At 42.9% G+C, this 21,092-nt stretch overlaps 1 protein-coding gene across 1 annotated transcript in view; it reads left to right on the plus strand.

Moving 5' to 3' along the window:
- The window catches only part of LOC124804969 (sodium/calcium exchanger 1-like), a 198,735-nt gene that overhangs the window by 86,096 nt on the left and 91,547 nt on the right, over nt 1-21,092 (plus strand). The window contains exon 4 of the mRNA XM_047265363.1: nt 15,361-15,483. Coding sequence (XP_047121319.1) covers nt 15,361-15,483 — 123 coding nt within the window. The remainder of the gene's footprint in view (nt 1-15,360; nt 15,484-21,092) is intronic.

Below are 21,092 nucleotides of genomic sequence, written 5' to 3' on the forward strand. Positions count from 1 at the left end.
CAGCAAATTAGGGACACTGTTGCTCCTGGGGTATCGGCGAGGACCATTCGCAACCGTCTCCATGAAGCTGGGCTACGGTCCCGCACACCGTTAGGCCGTCTTCCGCTCACGCCCCAACATCGTGCAGCCCGCCTCCAGTGGTGTCGCGACAGGCGTGAATGGAGGGACGAATGGAGACGTGTCGTCTTCAGCGATGAGAGTCGCTTCTGCCTTGGTGCCAATGATGGTCGTATGCGTGTTTGGCGTCGTGCAGGTGAGCGCCACAATCAGGACTGCATACGACCGAGGCACACAGGGCCAACACCCCGGCATCATGGTGTGGGGAGCGATCTCCTACACTGGCCGTACACCACTGGTGATCGTCGAGGGGACACTGAATAGTGCACGGTACATCCAAACCGTCGTCGAACCCATCGTTCTACCATTCCTAGACCGGCAAGGGAACTTGCTGTTCCAACAGGACAATGCACGTCCGCATGTATCCCGTGCCACCCAACGTGCTCTAGAAGGTGTAAGTCGACTACCCTGGCCAGCAAGATCTCCGGATCTGTCCCCCATTGAGCATGTTTGGGACTGGATGAAGCGTCGTCTCACGCGGTCTGCACGTCCAGCACGAACGCTGGTCCAACTGAGGCGCCAGGTGGAAATGGCATGGCAAGCCGTTCCACAGGACTACATCCAGCATCTCTACGATCGTCTCCATGGGAGAATAGCAGCCTGCATTGCTGCGAAAGGTGGATATACACTGTACTAGTGCCGACATTGTGCATGCTCTGTTGCCTGTGTCTATGTGCCTGTGGTTCTGTCAGTGTGATCATGTGATGTATCTGAGCCCAGGAATGTGTCAATAAAGTTTCCCCTTCCTGGGACAATGAATTCACGGTGTTCTTATTTCAATTTCCAGGAGTGTATTTTCCACAACACACTAACGTTTATGAATAGTACAACACCACCCAGGATACAAGTAACTGAAGCGAATTGTACAGAGGGCTTTAATGGTACGGAAACAAATTTAGAGGAATGTTGAAAAAGTGCAAAAATGCCTATTTGATATCCAAGGAGGACAGAGAAAAAAATTACTAAGCCAAACTTTTTTTTATTACTCTGCCAGCAAAATACTCGAGTCTAAGAATAAACTGGTTAATTACGTACATGGGTGGCAATGGCGTGTGGTTGGCAAAACCGACTAAAATGTACGCGCACATCATGAGCGGTGAGGACAGGAGTCTTCATTAATAAATTGCAGATTGCGAGATATGTACTCCGACACGGTCATTTATGATGTCGAGGTATGTATGACTGCAATCTGCGTTGCCAAATTAAGCTGTACCAGGCAAATGTCTTGCGATAAACTGTGTTGTGCATGGTTATGGATTAGCAGACATCATATCGTAGACATGTGAAGTTGGCACCCCACTTTCAAGAAATATACAATTACTCCAAGTTATTGATAGACATGCAGTTCTAGAGCTCTCCGTACAAACTTTGAATAACTCTGAAAAATTTCGCGAAAAAATTATGATCAAAGTAGATTAGATTAGATTAGTACATGTTCCATAGATCAAGAATACGACACTTCGTGAAGATGTGGAACGTGTCGGGTTAATAAAAGGTGTCTATACAAGCTATTACATTACACAAAATATTACGTGACACTTAATATTTTTTTTGGCCGGAGGGTGGGGAAATGACCCACTTACTATATCCAAAAATTCATCTAATGAGTAGAGGGCGTTACCATTCAGAAATTCTTTTCATTTCCTTTTAAATGCTATATGGCTATCTGTCAGACTTTTGATGCTGTTAGGTAAGTGACCAAAGACTTTTGAGGCAGCATAATTTACCCCCTTCTGAGCCAAAGTTGAATTTAACCTTGAGTAGTGAAGATCATCCTTTCTCCTAGTGTTGTAGCCATGTACACTGCTATTGCTTTTGAATTCGTTCGAATTGTTAATAACAGATTTCATAAGTGAATATATATATATATATTGTGAGGCTACAGTGAAGTGTCTGCAGGGTGATCTTGGATGAGTTCCAGCAATTATTATGATTACACACTTTTGTCCAATGAACACTCTTTTACTCAATGACGAGTTACCCCAGAATATGATGCCATACGAAAGCAGAGAATGAAAATAGGCGTGGTAAGCTAATTTACTGAGATGTATATCGCCAAAATTTGCAATGACCCTAATAGCATAAGTAGCTGAACTCAATCGTTTCAGCAGATCTTCAGTGTGTTTTTTCCAGTTCAACCCATCATCACAGCATACACCTAGAAATTTTGAATATTCTACCTTAGCTACCGATTTCTGATCGAAGTCTATATTTATTGATGGTGTCATTCCATTTGCTGTGTGGAACTGTATATACTGCGTTTTGTCAAAGTTTAATGAAAGCCCATTTGCAGAGAACCACTTAATGATTTTCTGAAAAACATCGTTTACAATTTCATCAGTTAATTCTTGTCTGTTGGGTGTGATAGCTATACTTGTATCATCAGCAAAAGTACCAGCTTTGCATCTAGGTGAATATAGAATGGCAAGTCATTAATATATATTACTAACAGCAGAGGATCCAAGACCGAACCTTGCGGCACTCCAATCTTGATTGTTCCCCGGTTTGAGAAATCACCAGTTTTTTGCATATTATGTGAACTGCTTATTTCAACTTTCTGCACTCTTCCAGTTAGGTATGATTTAAACCACTTGAGCGCTATCCCATTCATACCACAGTACTTGAGCTTATGTAGACAGTTCCGAATAGCTCCCCACTAGTTCTACAGAAAACAGTTTATCTATCTTGCAACGATTTCCCATTAAATGACTTACTTAAATTAGACAACGAAACACTATACAGGGTGGTCCATTGATCGTGACCGGGCCAAATATCTCACGAAATAAGCGTCAAACGAAAAAACTACAAAGAATGAAACTTATCTAGCTTGAAGGGGGAAACCAGATGGCGCTATGGTTGGCCCGCTAGATGGCGCTGCCATAGGTCAAACGGATATCAACTGCGTTTTTTATAATAGGAACCCCCATTATTATTACATATTCGTGTAGTACGTAAATAAATACGAATGTTTTAGTTGGACCACTTTTTTCGCTTTGTGATAGATGGCGCTGTAATAGTCACAAACATATGGCTCACAATTTTAGACCAACAGTTGGTAACAGGCAAGTTTTTTAAATTAAAATACAGAACGTAGGTACGTTTGAACATTTTATTTCGGTTCTTCCAATGAGATACATGTACCTTTGTGAACTTATCATTTCTGAGAACGCATGCTGTTACAGCGTGATTACCTGTAAATAACACATTAATGCAATAAATGCTCAAAATGATGTCCATCAATCTCAATGCATCTGGCAATACGTGTAACGACATTCCTCTAAACAGCGAGTAGTTCGCCTTCCGTAATGTTCGCACATGCACTGACAATGCGGTGAAGCATGTTGTCAGGCGTTGTCGGTGGATCACGATAGCAAATATTCTTCAACTTTCCCCACAGAAAGAAATACAGGGATGTCAGATCCGGTGAACGTGCGGGCCGTAGTATGGTGCTTCGACGACCAATCCACCTGTCATGAAATATGCTATTCAAAGACTAAAAGACTAAAAAATAAAATTCTGTATAAAAATTTACACTGAGGCCACAAAGTCATGGGATAGCGATACACACTTATACAGCTGATGGTAGTATCGCGTACACAGGGTGTAAAAGGGTATTGCGTTGGCAGAACTATCATTTGCAATTAAGTGATTCATGTGAAAAAGTTTGCGACGTGATTATGGCCACACGACAGGAATTAACAGATTTTGAACGCAGAATGGTAGGTGGATCTAGAAGCATGGGACATAACTTTCCTTTCAATATTCTGTGATCCACAGTGTCAAGAGTGTGCTGAGAGTACCATATTTCTGTCATTACCTCTCATCAGGGACAACGCAGCGCCCGACGGCCCTCACTTAACGACCGAGAGCAACGGCGTCTGTGTGGTGTCACCGCAAGGCACCACACTTGCTATGTTGTAGGCTTCAAATCGGCTGCGGTCCGTCAGTACACATCGGACCGGTGAGTCGCCACTGTCGACGCCAGCAGACCAAGCGCCGCCACTCGGCTAGTCTTTACGAGACCAGCTAGCGCACTCGCCAGTTCTACAGCCGACTTCACAGATCTCATTTACAGAGACGCTAGTTAGCATAGCCTTCAACTCAGTCAGTAGCCACGACCTATCCGGGAGCCACATACAGTTTGTGCATTGACAATTGATCTATACGTGTGAAGCAATCAGAATTGTAAAGAAGTATTCGCAGTTCAGTCTATAACTGCACTTGTAAATATTATTGTACAAAGTCAAGATCGACGTTCACCGCTGATGCTGAATTAAAGCTAAGTATTTAATTGTATTCCTGTCTACCAGCTTTCTAATCACCTAAGATGTTCCAGATACATCCCGTCAAGTATAGTTCATTGATCCTCACGTCAGCCTACGTGATCAACGTGTGCAATTAATGGCCACACCTCGTGATCAGACTAAGAGTCTAATTGCGTGACTCAGCCGGTTCACCCTTTTTCCATGAGGCCCATAGTGCCGCCTCATACATAAGTCTGCGTAGAGATCTCAGTGCTAACAGACCAGCAACACTGCATGAAATAATAGCAGAAACCAATGTGGGACGTACAACGAATCCGAACCGGCAGCTGTGGACGAGTGGTTTTAGGCGCTTCAGTCTGGAACCGCGCGACCGCTACGATCGCAGGTTCGAATCCTGCCTCGGGCGTGGATGTGTGTGGCCGGTCGGTGTAGCCGAGCGGTTCTAGGCGCTTCAGTCTGGAACCGCGCGAACGCTACGGTCGCAGGTTCGAATCCTGCCTCGGGCATGGATGTGTGTGATGTCCTTAGGTTACTTAGGTTTAAGTAGTTCTAAGTTCTAGGGGACTGATGACCTCAGATGTTAAGTCCCATAGTGCTCAGAGCCATTTTTGAACGTATCCGTTGGGACAGTGCGACGAAATTTTGCATTAATGAGCTATGGCAGCAGACAACCGACGCGAATGTCTTTGTGAACAACATGATATCACCTGCACCACCTCTCCCGGGCTCGTGACTACATCGGTTGGACCTAGATGACTGGAAAAACTGTAGCCTAATCAGATGAATCCGATTTCAGTTGGTAAGAGCTGGCTGTAGGGTTCGAGTATGGTGCAGACCCCTAGAAGCCACGATACCAAGTTGTCAACAAGGTACTGTGCAAGCTGGTGGTGGCTCCATAATGGCGTGGGATGTGTTTACATGGAATGGACTGGGCCCTTTGGTCCAACTAAACCGATCATTGACTGGAAGTGATTAAGTTCGGCTATCTGGAGACCATTTGCATTCATGGACTTGTTGTTCCAAAACAACGAAGTCACTTGGCTGCAATTGTTTTCGACTGGTTTGACGAATATTTTGGACATTCGAGCGAATGATTTTGCTACTCAGATTGCCCGACAGGAGTTCCATCGGACATAATTGATAGGTCAGTTCATGTACAAAATCCTGCACCGGCAATACTTTCGCAATTATAGACAGCTATAGAGGCAGCAATGCTCAATATTTCTGCAGGGGACTTCCAACGACTTGTTGCGTCCAAGCCACGTCGAAATGCTGCATTACATTGGGCAAAAGGAGGTCCGAAACGATATTAGGAGGATGACTTTTGTTAGCTCAGTGCATAACCTTACATAAAGCTGGGTTCATATATGTAACTAATGTGATGCTACAGCTGTAGAGGCACCGAGACCTAACGTTCAATCGGGACGCCACAAATTCTACGTATCTGCACAGCTTTCAACATGGCCTCAACTGAAATCATATGGGTGGGTGTCAATGATATAGTGTAGGTTGTAGCATTAGAACGGTGACAAGAGTTACATACAAGGAAGATGAAACCCAGATGTTGGACATGGAAATAAATTCCGCACATGGCTTATCAGCAACCAAAAAGGTATCAGAAATAACACGCGAAGACGAAAATGATGTCTGCCATAGCAAACGAACCAACAGCTGGCATGTAAATATCATCTGCAGACACGCCACTCTTTCAAGATTTTGAATCTTACTGTATTCGTTTTTTAGTTTAATGGCTGCCTTATCAAACTCAGGACTACTTCCCGCACATAACCAAAAATTTATTCAGTGCTCGACCTCACAAATTTCTAGTTTATACGACTCGTTTTTTTTCATCACGTATTAAGTTTATTTATTTATTCATCCAAAAACCTTTGAGGATTGTGGCATACATCATTGGTTTGCCAATACACACATCACTTTCCCACATAAAATCAAACATAGATTGTTCTTGTTCCAGAAGCTGAGAAAGTGTACCTACTGACCACTGTTTTGACTTTTCAATAATAAAATGAAAACATACGCTACTGAAATCGAATGGAGTACAGCAGCGATCACTCCACGATAACTGTCCCAGAATGCTCGTGTTTCAAAATACAGCCACCAGGCAGCGGTAGTGGAATGAAAGTGGCGTAACAAAGTACAATCAATTTCAATTTCATGTGGCATGACAAAAGTTACGTCTCGTTGCGCCACTGAAGTCTGTGTTACCTGCAATATTCCTAGATTCATCGCTTAAATTTATTTTTAGAATGACAGCACTGCCCTACAACTGGAGTCACGAACGATGACGGTCGAGTTTAGACTTGCTCTGCGTACCTACTTCACGCACTCTTCGACAGACAATGAGCGTTCAGTAGAATCCTGGGCTTTTTGCTGTGAATGTCGTAGCCAATGCGAGCGTTAAACGTGATTGTAGCGAGCATTTTCATTCGGTTTGTTGTGATTTGTTATCGCGATGACAACTGCGGGTCCGGGGGTTAGAATAGGCCCGAGGTATTTCTGCCTGTCGTAAGAGGTGATTAAAATTAGTCCCTCGCCCTCAAGGGGGTAGTTTGCGCCTGCGTCCGGAGACGGACGGTTTCACGACTTATATTTGTGGTCATTTTGGTTTTTCGCTTATTCTGGTTTCTTCCTTCATTTGTTTGGTTCCTTTCTTTGTCCTTCTCCCTCTCACTGCCTTCTTCTCCTTGCCTTCTACTCCTTGCCTTCTACTCCTTGCCTTCTACTCCTTGCATTCTTCTCCTTGCCTTCTTGTCCACCCTCTGGTCTCCGCCTCGGCGTTTGAGACAGTCTGTCCTTTCTCTCCCTCTCTCCCTTTTTTTCTATTCTTCTTTCCTCCCTGTGCGTGCCTGAAGGCCGACCCACGCGTTCGCACGCGTAGCCGGTGACGGGGTTACGCGTAATTCCCCGCCCTGGGTAGACAAGTAAGGCACGCACGTACTCCCTGGTAAGGACCAGGCCCAGGGAGGGGTGATTGCCTGAGCTGACACCTTCCGACCATGCCGATTGGTCCCTCCGTCCGTTTCTCGGGAGGTTTGATCTGAGGTGTAAACATTCACCTAAGGCGAGAGTGCCCTCTGAGAGGGTCCCCACAAGGAAGGAGCGCGCCATCGGAGACGCTGGCAATCATGGGGGATTCCTCCGCAACGGATTTCTCTTCTTCTTCTCCCTCGACTTCTGCCCAAAAACGGAAACTTGACCAGCCACCAGTGACGAAAGTACTACCGCCTGCCCCAAAGTTCCTCGTAGTTTCTAGATCTGAGGACAGTAAGGATTTTTCATCTGTCAACCCTTTCGTTATTCAGATGGGCGTAGATGCCATAGCCGGATCTGTCAAGTCTTGTACCAGGATGCGTAACGGTACCTTGTTGTTAGAAACTGAGAGCACCTTTCAGGCACAAAAACTGCTTCGGGCCACACTCCTGTACACGTTCCCTGTCCAGGTGGAGGCTCACCGCACTTTGAATTCGTCGCGTGGTGTGGTATATACTAGATCACTCGACGGATTGACTGACGAGGAGGTTCTGTCTTTCCTCGCTGAGCAGGGCGTGACGGCTGTCCATAGGGTCATGAAAAAGGTCAACAATGCCTTGTACCGACCCGGACACATTTCTTGACCTTTGATAGTGTTCAGCTGCTGTCGCGCATCAAAGCGGGCTATGAGGTTATTTCTGTTCGCCCCTATATCGCGACACCTACGCGCTGCTACCAGTGTCAGCGTTTTAATCACACTCGCCAGTCTTGTTCCAATGCGACTAAATGTGTCACTTGTGGCAGGGATGCCCATGAGGGTGACTGCCCACCTCCGTCTCCTCGTTGCGTGAACTGTCAGGGTGACCATGCAGCGTCCTCCCGCGACTGTCCCATCTACAAGGATGAACGCTGTATACAGGAAATTCGTGTCAAAGAGAAAGTGTCCACCTCGGCTGCTTGCAAGCTATTTGCTAGTAGGAAGCCCACGCTGCTCCCAGCGGGGAAATACAGTACTGTCCTCGCCTCTCCTCGGACTACCAGGGAGGTGTCGAAGCAGACATGCGATCTGACCTTTAGCACTACGGTCGTCCGTTCGGCCAGTGCTAAGATCGCCCGGTCAACGTCTCCTCTTCCTCCCGTCACCCCTAAGAACAAGTACCTTCATCAGCTTCTGCCAAGACTAAGACCCAGAAGTCAGATGCACGGGCCTTCAAGAAGGAACCGTCCCGTGCAGACTTCCTACGTACCTCGAACTCCCAGCCATCGACCAGTACTTCCACTAACCGAGCTTCCAAGAAGGCTCATAGGAAGCAAAGTGCTCCTTCTCCGCCACGGCGCGTTTCTTCTCCTGCGCCACCCAGCGGTTGCCGCCCCAGGCCGTCATCAGTTTCGCCTGGCCGCACCGCTGGAAGCCGAACATCTGGCCGTTCACCGGCGGAGGAAGCTCACCCTCCCGGCCATCTTAACAAGATGGCCGACGAACCTATTGAACGAATGGACGATGACTCTCCGCCTATTGATAGCGGCGGCAGTGCTCGCTCGAAGCCAGGCCCTCAGCGGCCTTCGAGGTGACCCCTTCTTGCTTCTCCTTTTTCTTTTTCTTCTCACGATGCCACTTCTTCATTGGAATATTCGCGGCATTCGCTCCAACCGAGAGGACTTAAAGTTGCTGCTACGCTTGCACTGTCCGCTAGTCGTAGCTCTCCAGGAAACGAAGCTATGCCCATGCGATCAAATTGACTTGGCACACTATGCCTCTGTGCGTTTTGACCTACCCCCTGTGGCAGGTATTCCGGCTCATGGAGGGGTTATGTTGCTGGTCCGGGATGATATTTACTACGATCCCATCCATCGACCTGCAGGCTGTTGCCGTCCGAATTACTCTCCCCACTTTTACATTTTCTATTTGTACCGTTTACATTCCATCGTCGTCTGCCGTTACCAGGGCAGACATGATGAAATTTATTGCTCAGCTACCTGCACCATTTTTGTTGACTGGAGACTTCAATGCCCACCATCTCCTTTGGCTCTCTCCAGCATCCTGCCCTAGAGGCTCCCTGTTAGCAGACCTTTTCAACCACTTCAATCTTGTCTGCCTCAATACTGGCGCCCCTACTTTTCTTTCGGATACAACTCACACCTATTCCCATTTAGACCTCTCTATATGTACAACCCAACTTGCACGCCGGTTTGAGTGGTACGCACTTTCTGATACGTATTCAAGCGACCACTTCCCTTGTGTTATCCATCTCCTGCATCATACCCCCTCTCTGTGCTCAAGTAGTTGGAACATCTCCAAAGCAGACTGGGGGCTCTTCTCTTCCAGGGCGACCTTACAGGATCAAACCTTCGCAAGCTGCGATAGTCAGGTCGCACACCTCACGGAAGTCATTCTCATAGCTGCTGAACATTCCATCCCTCACACTACTTCTTCTCCACGTCGCGTACCGGTCCCCTGGTGGACCGCAGCATGTAGAGACGCTTTACGTGCTCGTCGACGTGCTTTACGCACCTTTAAACGCCACCCTACGATGGCGAATTGTATCAATTATAAACGATTACGTGCTGTCGTCGTGTTATTAAAGAAAGCAAGAAAGCCAGCTGGGCTGCTTTCACGAGCTCCTTCAACAGTTTTACTCCTTCTGTTGTCTGGGGTAGCCTGCGCCGGCTATCTGGCACTAATGTCCACTCACCAGTTTCTGGCTTGACGGTCGCGAATGACGTCCTTGTGGCCCCTGAGGATGTCTCCAATGCATTCGGCCGCTTTTTCGCAGAGGTTTCGAGCTCCGCTCATTTCCACCCTGCCTTCCTCCCCCGAAAACAGGCAGAGGAGGCAAGGCCATCTAACTTCCGCTCCTTAAATCGTGAAAGTTATAATGCCCCATTCACCATGCGGGAACTCGAAAACGCACTTGCCCGGTCACGGTCCTCCGCTCCAGGGCCTGATTCTATTCATATTCAGATGCTGAAGAACCTTTCTCCTGCGGGTAAAGGTTTTCTTCTTCGTACTTATAATCGCATCTGGATTGAGGGTCATGTTCCCACATGCTGGCGCGAATCTATTGTTGTGCCGATTCCTAAGCCGGGAAAGGACAAACACTTGCCTTCCAGTCATCGACCGATCTCCCTTACCAGCTGTGTCTGTAAGGTAATGGAACGAATGGTTAACTCTCGTTTGGTTTGGCTGCTCGATTCTCGACGCCTACTTACCAATGTACAATGTGGATTTAGTAGGCGCCGCTCTACTGTTGACCATCTGGTTACCTTGTCGACCTTCATTATGAATAACTTCTTGCGGAAGCGCCCGACCGCGGCTGTGTTCTTTGATTTGGAGAAGGCTTACGACACCTGTTGGAGGGGGGACATTCTCCGCACAATGCATACATGGGGCCTTCGCGGTCGCCTCCCTCTTTTTATTCGTGCCTTTTTAATGGGTCGATAGTTCAGGATACGTGTGGGTTCTGTCCTGTCCGACGCCTTTCGCCAGGAGAATGGGGTGACACAGGGCTCAGTTTTGAGCGTCGCTCTCTTCGCCATAGCGATCAGTCCAATAATGGATTGCCTCCCAGCTGATGTATCGGGCTCCCTTTTCGTGGACGATTTTACCATCTATTGCAGCGCGCAGCGTACATGTTTCCTGGAGCACTGTCTTCAGCGTTGTCTTGACAGTCTTTACTCCTGGAGTGTCGCCAATGGCTTCCGTTTTTCTGCCGGGAAGACGGTCTGTATTAACTTCTGGCGCTACAAAGAGTTTCTCCCACCGTCCTTACGACTCGGTCCCGTTGCTCCCTCATTCGTGGAGACAACAAAATTTTTAGGTCTTACATTTGACAGGATACTTAGCTGGTCTCCACATGTGTCATATTTGGCTGCCCGTTGTACCCGTTCTCTAAATGTCCTCCGTGTTCTCAGCGGTATGTCGTGGGGAGCGGATCGAACCGTCCTACTTCGCCTATATCGGTCGATCGTCCGCTCAAAGCTGGATTATGGGAGCTTCGTATACTCCTCTGCACGGCCGTCCTTCTTACGCCGCCTCAACTCTATACAACATCGGGGTTTACGTCTTGCGATCGGAGCGTTCTATACTAGTCCCGTCGAGAGTCTTCATGCTGAAGCCGGTGAATTGCCACTAACCTACCGGCGCGATATACTGCTTTGTCGTATGCCTGTCGGCTATTGTCAATGCGCGACCACCCGTCTTATCGTTCCTTTTTTGACGACTCTATCGACCGCCAATACGGGTTGTATGTATCTGCCCTGCTACCCCCTGGAGTTCGCTTTCGTCTCCTCCTTCAGCACCTTGATTTTTCACTCCCTGCCTCCAGGCTCAGGTTCGCGTTCACCTTGACCTCAGCTCGCCCCCAAAGGAGGTTACCCCAGCTTCGGTATACCGCTCCTGGTTTGTCGAACTTCGTTCGAAGTTCATTAATATGATCTTCATTTATACAGATGGCTCTAAGACCAATGACGGTGTCGGGTGTTCTTTTATTGTCGAGGCACACAGTTTCAAACACCGGCTCCATGGCCATTGTTCGGTCTTCACAGCTGAGCTATTTGCCCTCTACCAGGCTGTTCTTTACATCTGCCGCCACCGACATTCTGCTTATGTCATCTGCTCTGATTCCCTGAGCGCCATCCAGAGCCTCAGTGATCCATATCCGGTTCACCCTTTCGTGCATCGGATCCAACGCTCTCTTCAGCAGCTGGTGGACGACGGTTCTCCGGTTACCTTTATGTGGGTTCCTGGCCATGTCGGTATCCCTGGGAACGAAGCTGCAGATGCCGCGGCCAAGGCTGCTGTCCTCCAGCCTCGGACAGCTTCTTGTTGTGTCCCTTCATCCGATTGTAGCAGGATCATTTGTCAGCGCATTTTATCGCTGTGGCATGCCGATTGGGCTACACTTACGGACAACAAGCTTCGGGCCTTGAAACCTCTTCCCACGGTTTGGACGACCTCTTCACGCCCTTCTCGGCGGGAGGAGGTCGTATTGGCCCGGTTACGAATTGGACACTGACGGTTCAGCCATCGCCATCTGCTGACGGCTGCGCCGGCGCCGTTCTGCCCGTGTGGGCAATTGCTGACGGTACGCCACATTTTAACGTCCTGTCCGAATTTTAATACACTGCGCGTTGATCTTGGCCTGTCTTGTACTCTGGATGCCATTTTAGCGGATGACCCAGGAGCAGCTGCTCGCGTTCTTCGTTTTATCCACTTGACAAACCTGTCTAAGGACACTTGATTATGCTGTTTTTTTTTTTTAATCCTATGCCTGTTAATATGTCTTTTATAGTGTTGTCCCTTTTAGTTGCTGTTTTAACCTTGTGCCTCCCAGTGCATTCCTAACTTAGTCTGGACGCTAATGACCATTGTAGTTGTGCGCCCTAAAACCACAAAAAACAAAAAAACAAAAAAATCGTGATGTTGGTGGTAAACGACAAATTGTACATAAGCAGGCGAGATACATAATTTGTAAGATACACGCTTTGTTCAATCGGAAGTCATGTTGTATGCGCGTACCGCAACTGTTGCTTGGAACCGACAACAATGCAGTCACCTTCCGTGCATTAACTTGAGTGAATTGCTATCGTTCGTGAATCGGACTTTAGTATTCTGCCAAAGAATTGCAGTCTCCCATTTGCTTCACCCGCTACTCAGCTTATGTGATCGTTCCCTTTCATATCACTGCAAATTGTTACACCCAGGTATTTGTATGAAATGACCGATTTCAGCTGTGGCTCACTGATGTGATAGTCATAGGATACCAGTTTTTTTGTTTCGTTAAGTGACCATTGTACATTTCTGAACATTTAAAGGAAGGTGATAATCTTGGCACCACTTTGAAATCGTTGAAATCTTATCAAGATTGGACTAAATATTTGAGCAACTTCTTCCAGGCAGACAGCTGTGAACAGGCTGAGGTTACTACTATTGTCTGCAAGGTCATTAATATACAATACGAACCGCAAGGGCCCCAACACACTTCCCAGGGGCATATCAGAAGCTACATCTAGATCCTGTCGATGACTTGATGATTTGCTGCGTTCCTCGCCCCCCCCCCCCCCCCCCAAAAAAAAAATAGTCACAAATTTCGCTTGATACCACATATGATGCTACTATCGATGATAAGCGTAGATGTGGCATTAAGTTAAATGCTTTTCGGAAAACTAGAAATACTGCATTTACCTGTCTGCCTTTGTCGACAGTTTTCAGCGTGTCATGTAAGAAAAGTGCGGGTTGGGTTTCATTATCGATGATTTCGGAATCCTTTGTGGTTAGCATGGAGGAAGTCTTTCTGCTTGAGGTACCTCATCATATTTGAGCTCAGAATATGTTCTAAGAGTCTATAAAAAATAGATGTCAAAGACATTGGACGGCAGTTTTGTGGACCGTTTCTGCCATAAATGGATGTGACTGCACTTTTCTCCAAACTACTGGGCAAAGCGTTTTGTTCAGCAGAGGCTAACTTATCCGAAAATTCAGTATAGAATCTGATAGGAATTCCATCAGATCCGGGAGCTTTGTCTAATTTTAGTGATTTCGGTTGTTTCTCAAAGCCACCGAAACTGAAATCTATTTCACTCATGTTTTCAGTGGTATGAATTGAACTGCGAAAATTCGCCTGAGTTTTTCTTTGCAAAGGAACATTTGAAAACTAAATTAAGCATTTCTGCTTTTGCCTTGCTGCCCTCAGTTTCGATTCCTGTTTTGCCCATAGGTGCCTCGGCACTAACGCTGGAGCTATTTACAGACTGTGCATACGGTCAGAGTTTCATTGAGTTTCGTGAAAGATCTTTCGAAAGTATTCTGCTAGGGTATCAGTAGTCATTAAAGGCTTTAGGCATTACTCTCATGACAGCCAAATGTTTCATTTGGGATTTTTCTATGAATAGCTCTGTGCTTTATTTTGCACTTATTATACAGTGGTACATGTTTAGAAGTTTCTTTGGCACAGACAATTCTACCCATCACAAACTGTTCTACTGGTTATATATCTATACAGTACCAGGTCAGAAATTCTTTTAAACTTGAGCCATAGTTATGTCTAGAAGCTCCCACCCTGAACTAAAAGTTTCAACTTCCCCATAGTGACATAACACTACTGCTTCTTATCTGGTTTACAAAACATGTAAATCTTCCTACTAGCTTTAGTGGCCCTTTGTTCTTTGTTCATCATCGTTGCTACATCTGCCTCATGATCACTAATAGATCTGATGTGGTCATCCTGAAAAAGGTCAAGTCTGTTTATTGGCATTAGATGTAATGTATTTCCATCGTGTGTGGGGTTTCGAGCCTTGTGTTAAGGCATTCAGTAATATTTCACAATATGTCTTGTCACATCCACGACAAACAAAACTGTAATTATCCCAATTGAATCACTTATTTCTAAAAGGGAACCACTCATGATTGATAAATTATTCAGGAGAAAGAAAAAAACATTCCAAATAATTTGTTTCATAATTTAATCGCAAATTTCTTCCTGTTATATGAAACAATTCATTTTTTGGACTATGTGAAACTAATATTAATAATATTTTTCTGCTCACCGTTTCGAGAAAATGTTGAGCCACAGACAGGCACAGAGAAAAGACCGATATACATTTAAAGTTTTGGCCAAAATGCCTTCTTCTGAAGTAGAAAACTCACACATAATCACACAAGCGCAATTCACACACACACATGACCACTGTCTCTGGCCGTTGTGGCCTGCTGTCTATTTCTGTTTACTTTTCTGTACTCGCACTCGCACAGAGTGTTGTTACTTTGACATTACATACTACTCCATGTTGCATCACAGCATCTACTCCACCAACATCTTGTACTTGCTGCACTATCAGCTAGTTAGTTTATTGATGAAAGACAATGACATGTATTAATATTATAGTATGTTGTAGTTAAACATACAGTTTTAATTGACATCATGAGGAAACTTGATGATATGTTACCATGTCTTTGCCCTGTTCTCTACATAATTTTCCTTTTTTGTAGGGGATGATGGTGGAGGAGGTGAAGGAGATGAAGATGATGAAAAACTGCCATCATGTGGAGATTACATTATGCACTTCCTCACTCTCTTCTGGAAGCTATTATTCGCCTTTGTTCCACCAACAGGTAAATCCTCCCATTTCTCCAAGTATTTTGTCTTGGTATCGATATTTTTAAGACAAAGCATTTAACAGGGTTTTTTCAGTTAATATCTGAATTATGAAGTTCAACTTATAATAAGAACGAAATTTAAAATGAAGAAAATAACTAGCAAAATTCTATGCGTCCAAATAACTAGACAATATTTTGACCCAATCAGGTTTTTAACGTGATTTGATGAAAGTTTATTAATTACTTGCAGTAAGAGTGTTATTAGATATTATTTGTCTTGTCATTGTTATTAATTACAATTATTTAACAGTGTTGTTAATGCTAGTAATAATAACACAGCTCACCTAAATATTTTTATTACTGCTGTCATTCAAATAAGTAATTTTGTAGGAGCCTGATTTTATGTCCTTGTAGCACTTGAATTTTGGTTTGTATTTTTGTTTCTACATTGCATTTTAGCTATAATGTTGTTTTCTAGTTTCCTAATGCTGGAATGGGGAAACAGAAGTGCAGTGCTGGCAAATTCAGCAGTTAACATGATTTTCCTTGTTTTTAGCAAATTTTTTGAGCTGAGTCCACTCTATGGCACAAGTTATTGGCTGTATTTGTAAATGCACATGCAATATACTTTGTCTGATTTACAGTGTTTTCTATTAATGATACATTTAATCATTTTCAGGCATTAGGTTCTCTAGAATGTATATGGGAGTCACCCTGGAAATCAGGAGAGTAGTAAAGCATTTTCCTCCTTTCCAAATACTTACAACATTTTCAAAACATAGCTTTCTTTTAAGCTGCAAGTACTGGCACAACAATTCAAATGTGTACAAATGTGTATCATTTGGAAAATTGTTTGATGACAGCTCTTACACAAATGGTGCTGTGAACTCAATACAATAGCCATAAATAATTTCATTGGTATTTTTGTAGGAGAAAGCTGTCATATGGAACCATATTTGGGTTGTGTGGTGATGTGGAAGTCTCTGTGTTCATGTTTTCACTGTCCTTTGGTTGGTTCCTTCTTCATATGTGTCTGTATCCCACAAGGCACTTATAGAGTGCAACAAAGGGTACTTTAGATACTTCTGTGATTTCCCTGTTTCCTGTTTCATTCACAAATGGTTTGTAGGAAGCGCAAATAGTCTCAGTAAGTCTTCATACAGGCTCTAACTGCTAGGATTTTTCCATCATAGCCATTTTGTTGTATTTGAATGCAAACAATAATATATTGCTTAATTTTCTTTGAAACATACAACTTTTAAATTTTAACAGTAAGCTTTTCTGTAATGCACAATGCCTCTCTTGTAGTGACTGCCATCGGATTTTATTAAGCACAAATGTTGTGTTTTGGCTCTTGCTAAACAACTTGTGACAAAACATCCACTTTCTCTTTGAAACCTTTCTATGTCTTTCACAAATCTGTAACTACCGAATCACAAGTTGTCTTTTCTATTCATCATAATCTTGCTAGGCACATACATTTCCAAACATATTGTCAGTACTAAACAATGATGTTTCACATTTTCATTGCAAAGGTGATATTTGATGTTGATTGCTCAGATAATCTGCAGCCTGATTCTTGTTGTACTTGTTAGCAAATATAAGAAAGAATGAAAATCAGCATCTACTATTGCATCAATACTCAGCAAGTCACCTGATAGTGTGTGGTGGAGGGATTTCCCTACATTGATTGAGACATGTAGTAATTGCTGAAGACATGCACTGTTCCTTCCCCATGCTTTTTCTATCCACACTTGAGCTCTGTTTCTAAGATCCTTGTTGTTGATGAGGTACCAAACTTTAATTTTGATTCCTTTATTCTGAACAAAAAAAAAAGTATTCTTTGGTGTTATCTGTTATTGTCTGCTTCCATAACTGAGTGGTCAGTGATGCTGATTGCCATGTGGTGGACCCAGGTTCTACACTCTACACTGCCAGGGATTTTTGCTTGTTGGAAGGATTGGTACAGGGATCACTCAGCCTCATGAGGCACACTGAGGAGCTACTTTATCTGTTAATTGTAGTTCCAAGAACAAAAGATCAGATGATGACTGAGATGGCTATGCGCTGACCACATACCCCTCCACATTGCATCTGTTGACACCATTGGCAGAGATGACACAGCAGTTAGTAGGGCCCAATTGGCATGTCTAGGGCCATAATGTGAAACTTTGCCTTATCTTACCTATTCTCTGTTCTTGGGTATTACAAAATGACACTGATGCACAGTGAAACCCAGTAAAAAAAGAATTAAAAGTTTCAACCCTCTGAATACAACAAGTAAATATGGAAATAGAAATCCTTCTACAACTTCTACCAGTTCCAATAGTTCCAATGTTGAAACTTGTTATCATATATTATGTTGGATGCTGTGAATCTGTGATTTCCTTTGAAGTATAGCAATGGATCAAAAGCCAATTAGTCTCCAAAAATTTTGAGTGGTTCTCATATTGTCATTTCAATTGAAGCATAGACATCTGAGCTACACAGTTTTTAAAATACTCATTCTTTTCCAGGACACAATGTTGGTAAACTTATCATAATAAGTATATATATTTAACAGTAAACAATACTTTCTTAAATCTTATTTTTAGAATGCCAATTTGCCTTGTGAAAATTATTCTGGGGCTTTACAGTAACATTAATTACCGCTTTGTATTCACAATTTTTTTTTTTTTTTTTTTTTTTTTTTTTTTTTTTTTTTTACTTCAAAATTTTAATGAAATTTTTAGAAAATACCTGCATTAGCTTACCTTCTAGGAGTATTAATGGAGCAAGTTTTTGAAATGTAGCTACTGTAAATGCTAACATGTATTTTGGAAGATAACTTCCATGCTGTTATTTCCAAAAGTAAGCAATAGCATTATATCAAAAGCTCCATGATGCTACATGTAAAGAAAATCACATCATACCACCAGTCTCACTGTAGCAACAACTTACTTGACTTATGGTATTGCAGTCAGTTTTGTGATGACAAGCAGCATAGTCAGAGAATGAAATGCTTATGTTTTTGTGCACAACCGCTGTACAGGGTGAGAGTAGCACTGAGTTAATGTGAACCGTACCTGATGTGATTAGACAGTGAGGCTTCTCCCACCTGATGAGATTTGCAGGACATGAAGATTGAATTAATTAATCAATGCCCTACTTCTCAGATTTCAGAAACCAAGTCAAAAGCTTTCTCGGAACCTTTTAATTTCATGTAAACTGGTAATATACATTCATTGTTCTTGGTTGATTGTGGTTTACCACTTATAAAGCCAACATGTTCCTACACCCATGATTATGATTGTCTGTATCGTTAGTGATAATTTTAATGATTTCTCCCATATCACAGAAAAGTAAAACAACTGTAGCATAGTTGCAGTTTTGGGAATTGTATGTCTTCACAGACATTTTACAAGTATCTTTTGTATTATTTCTCCTCTAGCTTTAATAATTTCTGTTGAAACCCTCTCATCTATAGGCACCTTTCCCTTTTTCGTAGCTCATCTGGCATTATCACCAGAATGTCATACACCTCATCTGATATAATTTTCAGAATGTCATTATTTTCATTATCAACTAGCTGCATTTCTTATTTATTTCTTGAACTGTACAAGCTTTTAAAAAAATCTTGTGAATGCATGGAAAATTTTCTCTGTTGTTAGTTATTATGCTACCTAAACCCTCCTGTTTCATCTTACTCATACTTTTTGTAGTTCTTTGTCTTACCAAGTTTTCATAATTTTTGTTTTAGTTGTGTATGTCCATAATTTACTACATTCTTCTGCACATTATTTGTAACTGGCCATTTTGCTTTGTTAATTAAGCATGACTATAAATATCTTGAGAGAAATTAAACATTGTTTTTGTGGCAAAAAATAATCAAATAATTATAAAATTATGAGACAGGTTTGCTGACCAGTAGGCATCCTTGCCTTCAGGAAGCAAAATTTCAGTATCTCTGATAGACAAAAATAAACATACAAATGCTATGCTATTGTTTAGCTATCCTAGCTATGGCATTAATAGCTTTTTCCTTGGGGAGGAGAGAGGGATAGGTTGGGAAAGATTAAAGTGCGTGCACTTTTATGCCTTTGGCAGTACTGAAATTCACCTCCAGAGCTTAAGTACCTTCTAATCTAAAATTTTATTTTTCTCAAACAAATCATTGTACACTAGAGGTATTTAATTAAATGCTATTCCTTAACTTTTAATATATATCTGAAATATATGTTGTGTTACTTAAGTAATGTTTGTAAACTGTATGCCTGAAAGTTAACAAGTTTATTCCAGGACATACACAAAAAGCAGCCATTCCAGGCATCTTCTGTAAAATATATTATTAACACAAATTAGGACTGCTTTTAGTATAATCACCCAGATAATTAAGGTAATTACTGCTGGATTGCTTTCTGTAAGTAGGGAAGAGTGAGAACAGTGAGACACAAAAATTGAAATCCAAATTACACTTTTACAAAAATCTTTATTGGTTTACTATCTTATGGTAACCATGTATACTGTGCTTAAGTGTATTCAAAGTGGTACAATAATATTTTAATTTATTGTCTTTCCTTTTAAAAAGAATTAATCATGAAAGTGTCTCACTGTACCCATGTATTTTTAATGGTGGGTACAGTGAGACAGTGTGTCAAATTGTAACAAACATCATAAGAAACAAAGTTGATCTCAAATGAAACAGCAGATTGTTGTCTTTTTGTCTTGCTATGTATTGTAGTAGGGTTAAGCAATAACATTTTTTATGTATTTTGTGTCAATGAATGAAATATCTGGAACTACAGGCATCACAAATTTGTTTTCTAGTTTCAAACTTTTCCTAAGAAATGTAACTTCGCATTCGGATGACTCTCTTACAATGGAAAGAATTTTTCCCACATAATATATTTTCTTTTTTGCCTCAAACTCTACTAAAACAAAGCCACCCACTTTGGGTGAGTGCTGTAAGTTTTCAAAGTTAACCATTTGCAGTTCTGGAATCAGTCGTGTCTGACCAAAGGTCTCATCATCTGAAGAATCTTGCAAAATTAATTCACTTTCGTCAGCATCAGTTTTTTCAACTAGGAATAAAGCTCTCTTTGATTTATGTCCCTTAATGTCTTTTTGTTTCCTTTTCATTTGTAGTTCATTCCGTTCTGGTGTGTTGGTCACAATCATTGTTCTTCCTTTAGGCCGTCGGCGACTGCAACTTTTTCTTGGCTTTGCCTTTGGGAAACCTCGTATGTCTTCTGGAGAGAGATAAGACATTGGTGCAGATTTTCCATGTGATTGTGAAGAACTGGATGCTATAGACTGTGCTTCACTTTCATCATATGATGGGTGTCCCACAACAGTTTCAGGTTTAAGGTGTTTTTCAGGTGATATGTGTGTTTGCAGGCCTTCATTTAGAGGTCTGTCAGTAACAGAGAATGGAAGAAAATCATTCTCATTGAACACTTGGTGATCTAAAGGAAATATTCCTGTCTTCTTGAATCCGGGAGTGATATTGACAGGAGTTATTCCTCGGGGATATGCTATCCCCACACAGTGAGCAACATTGTAAATTGAAAATGTTTCACCTGGATGAGACATCATCCATGTATCTACAGCAGCATCATACAATGTATGGAAAGGTATCATGACAC

Source organism: Schistocerca piceifrons, chromosome 1 (assembly GCF_021461385.2).
Source record: "Schistocerca piceifrons isolate TAMUIC-IGC-003096 chromosome 1, iqSchPice1.1, whole genome shotgun sequence".
Lineage (NCBI taxonomy): Eukaryota > Metazoa > Arthropoda > Insecta > Orthoptera > Acrididae > Schistocerca > Schistocerca piceifrons.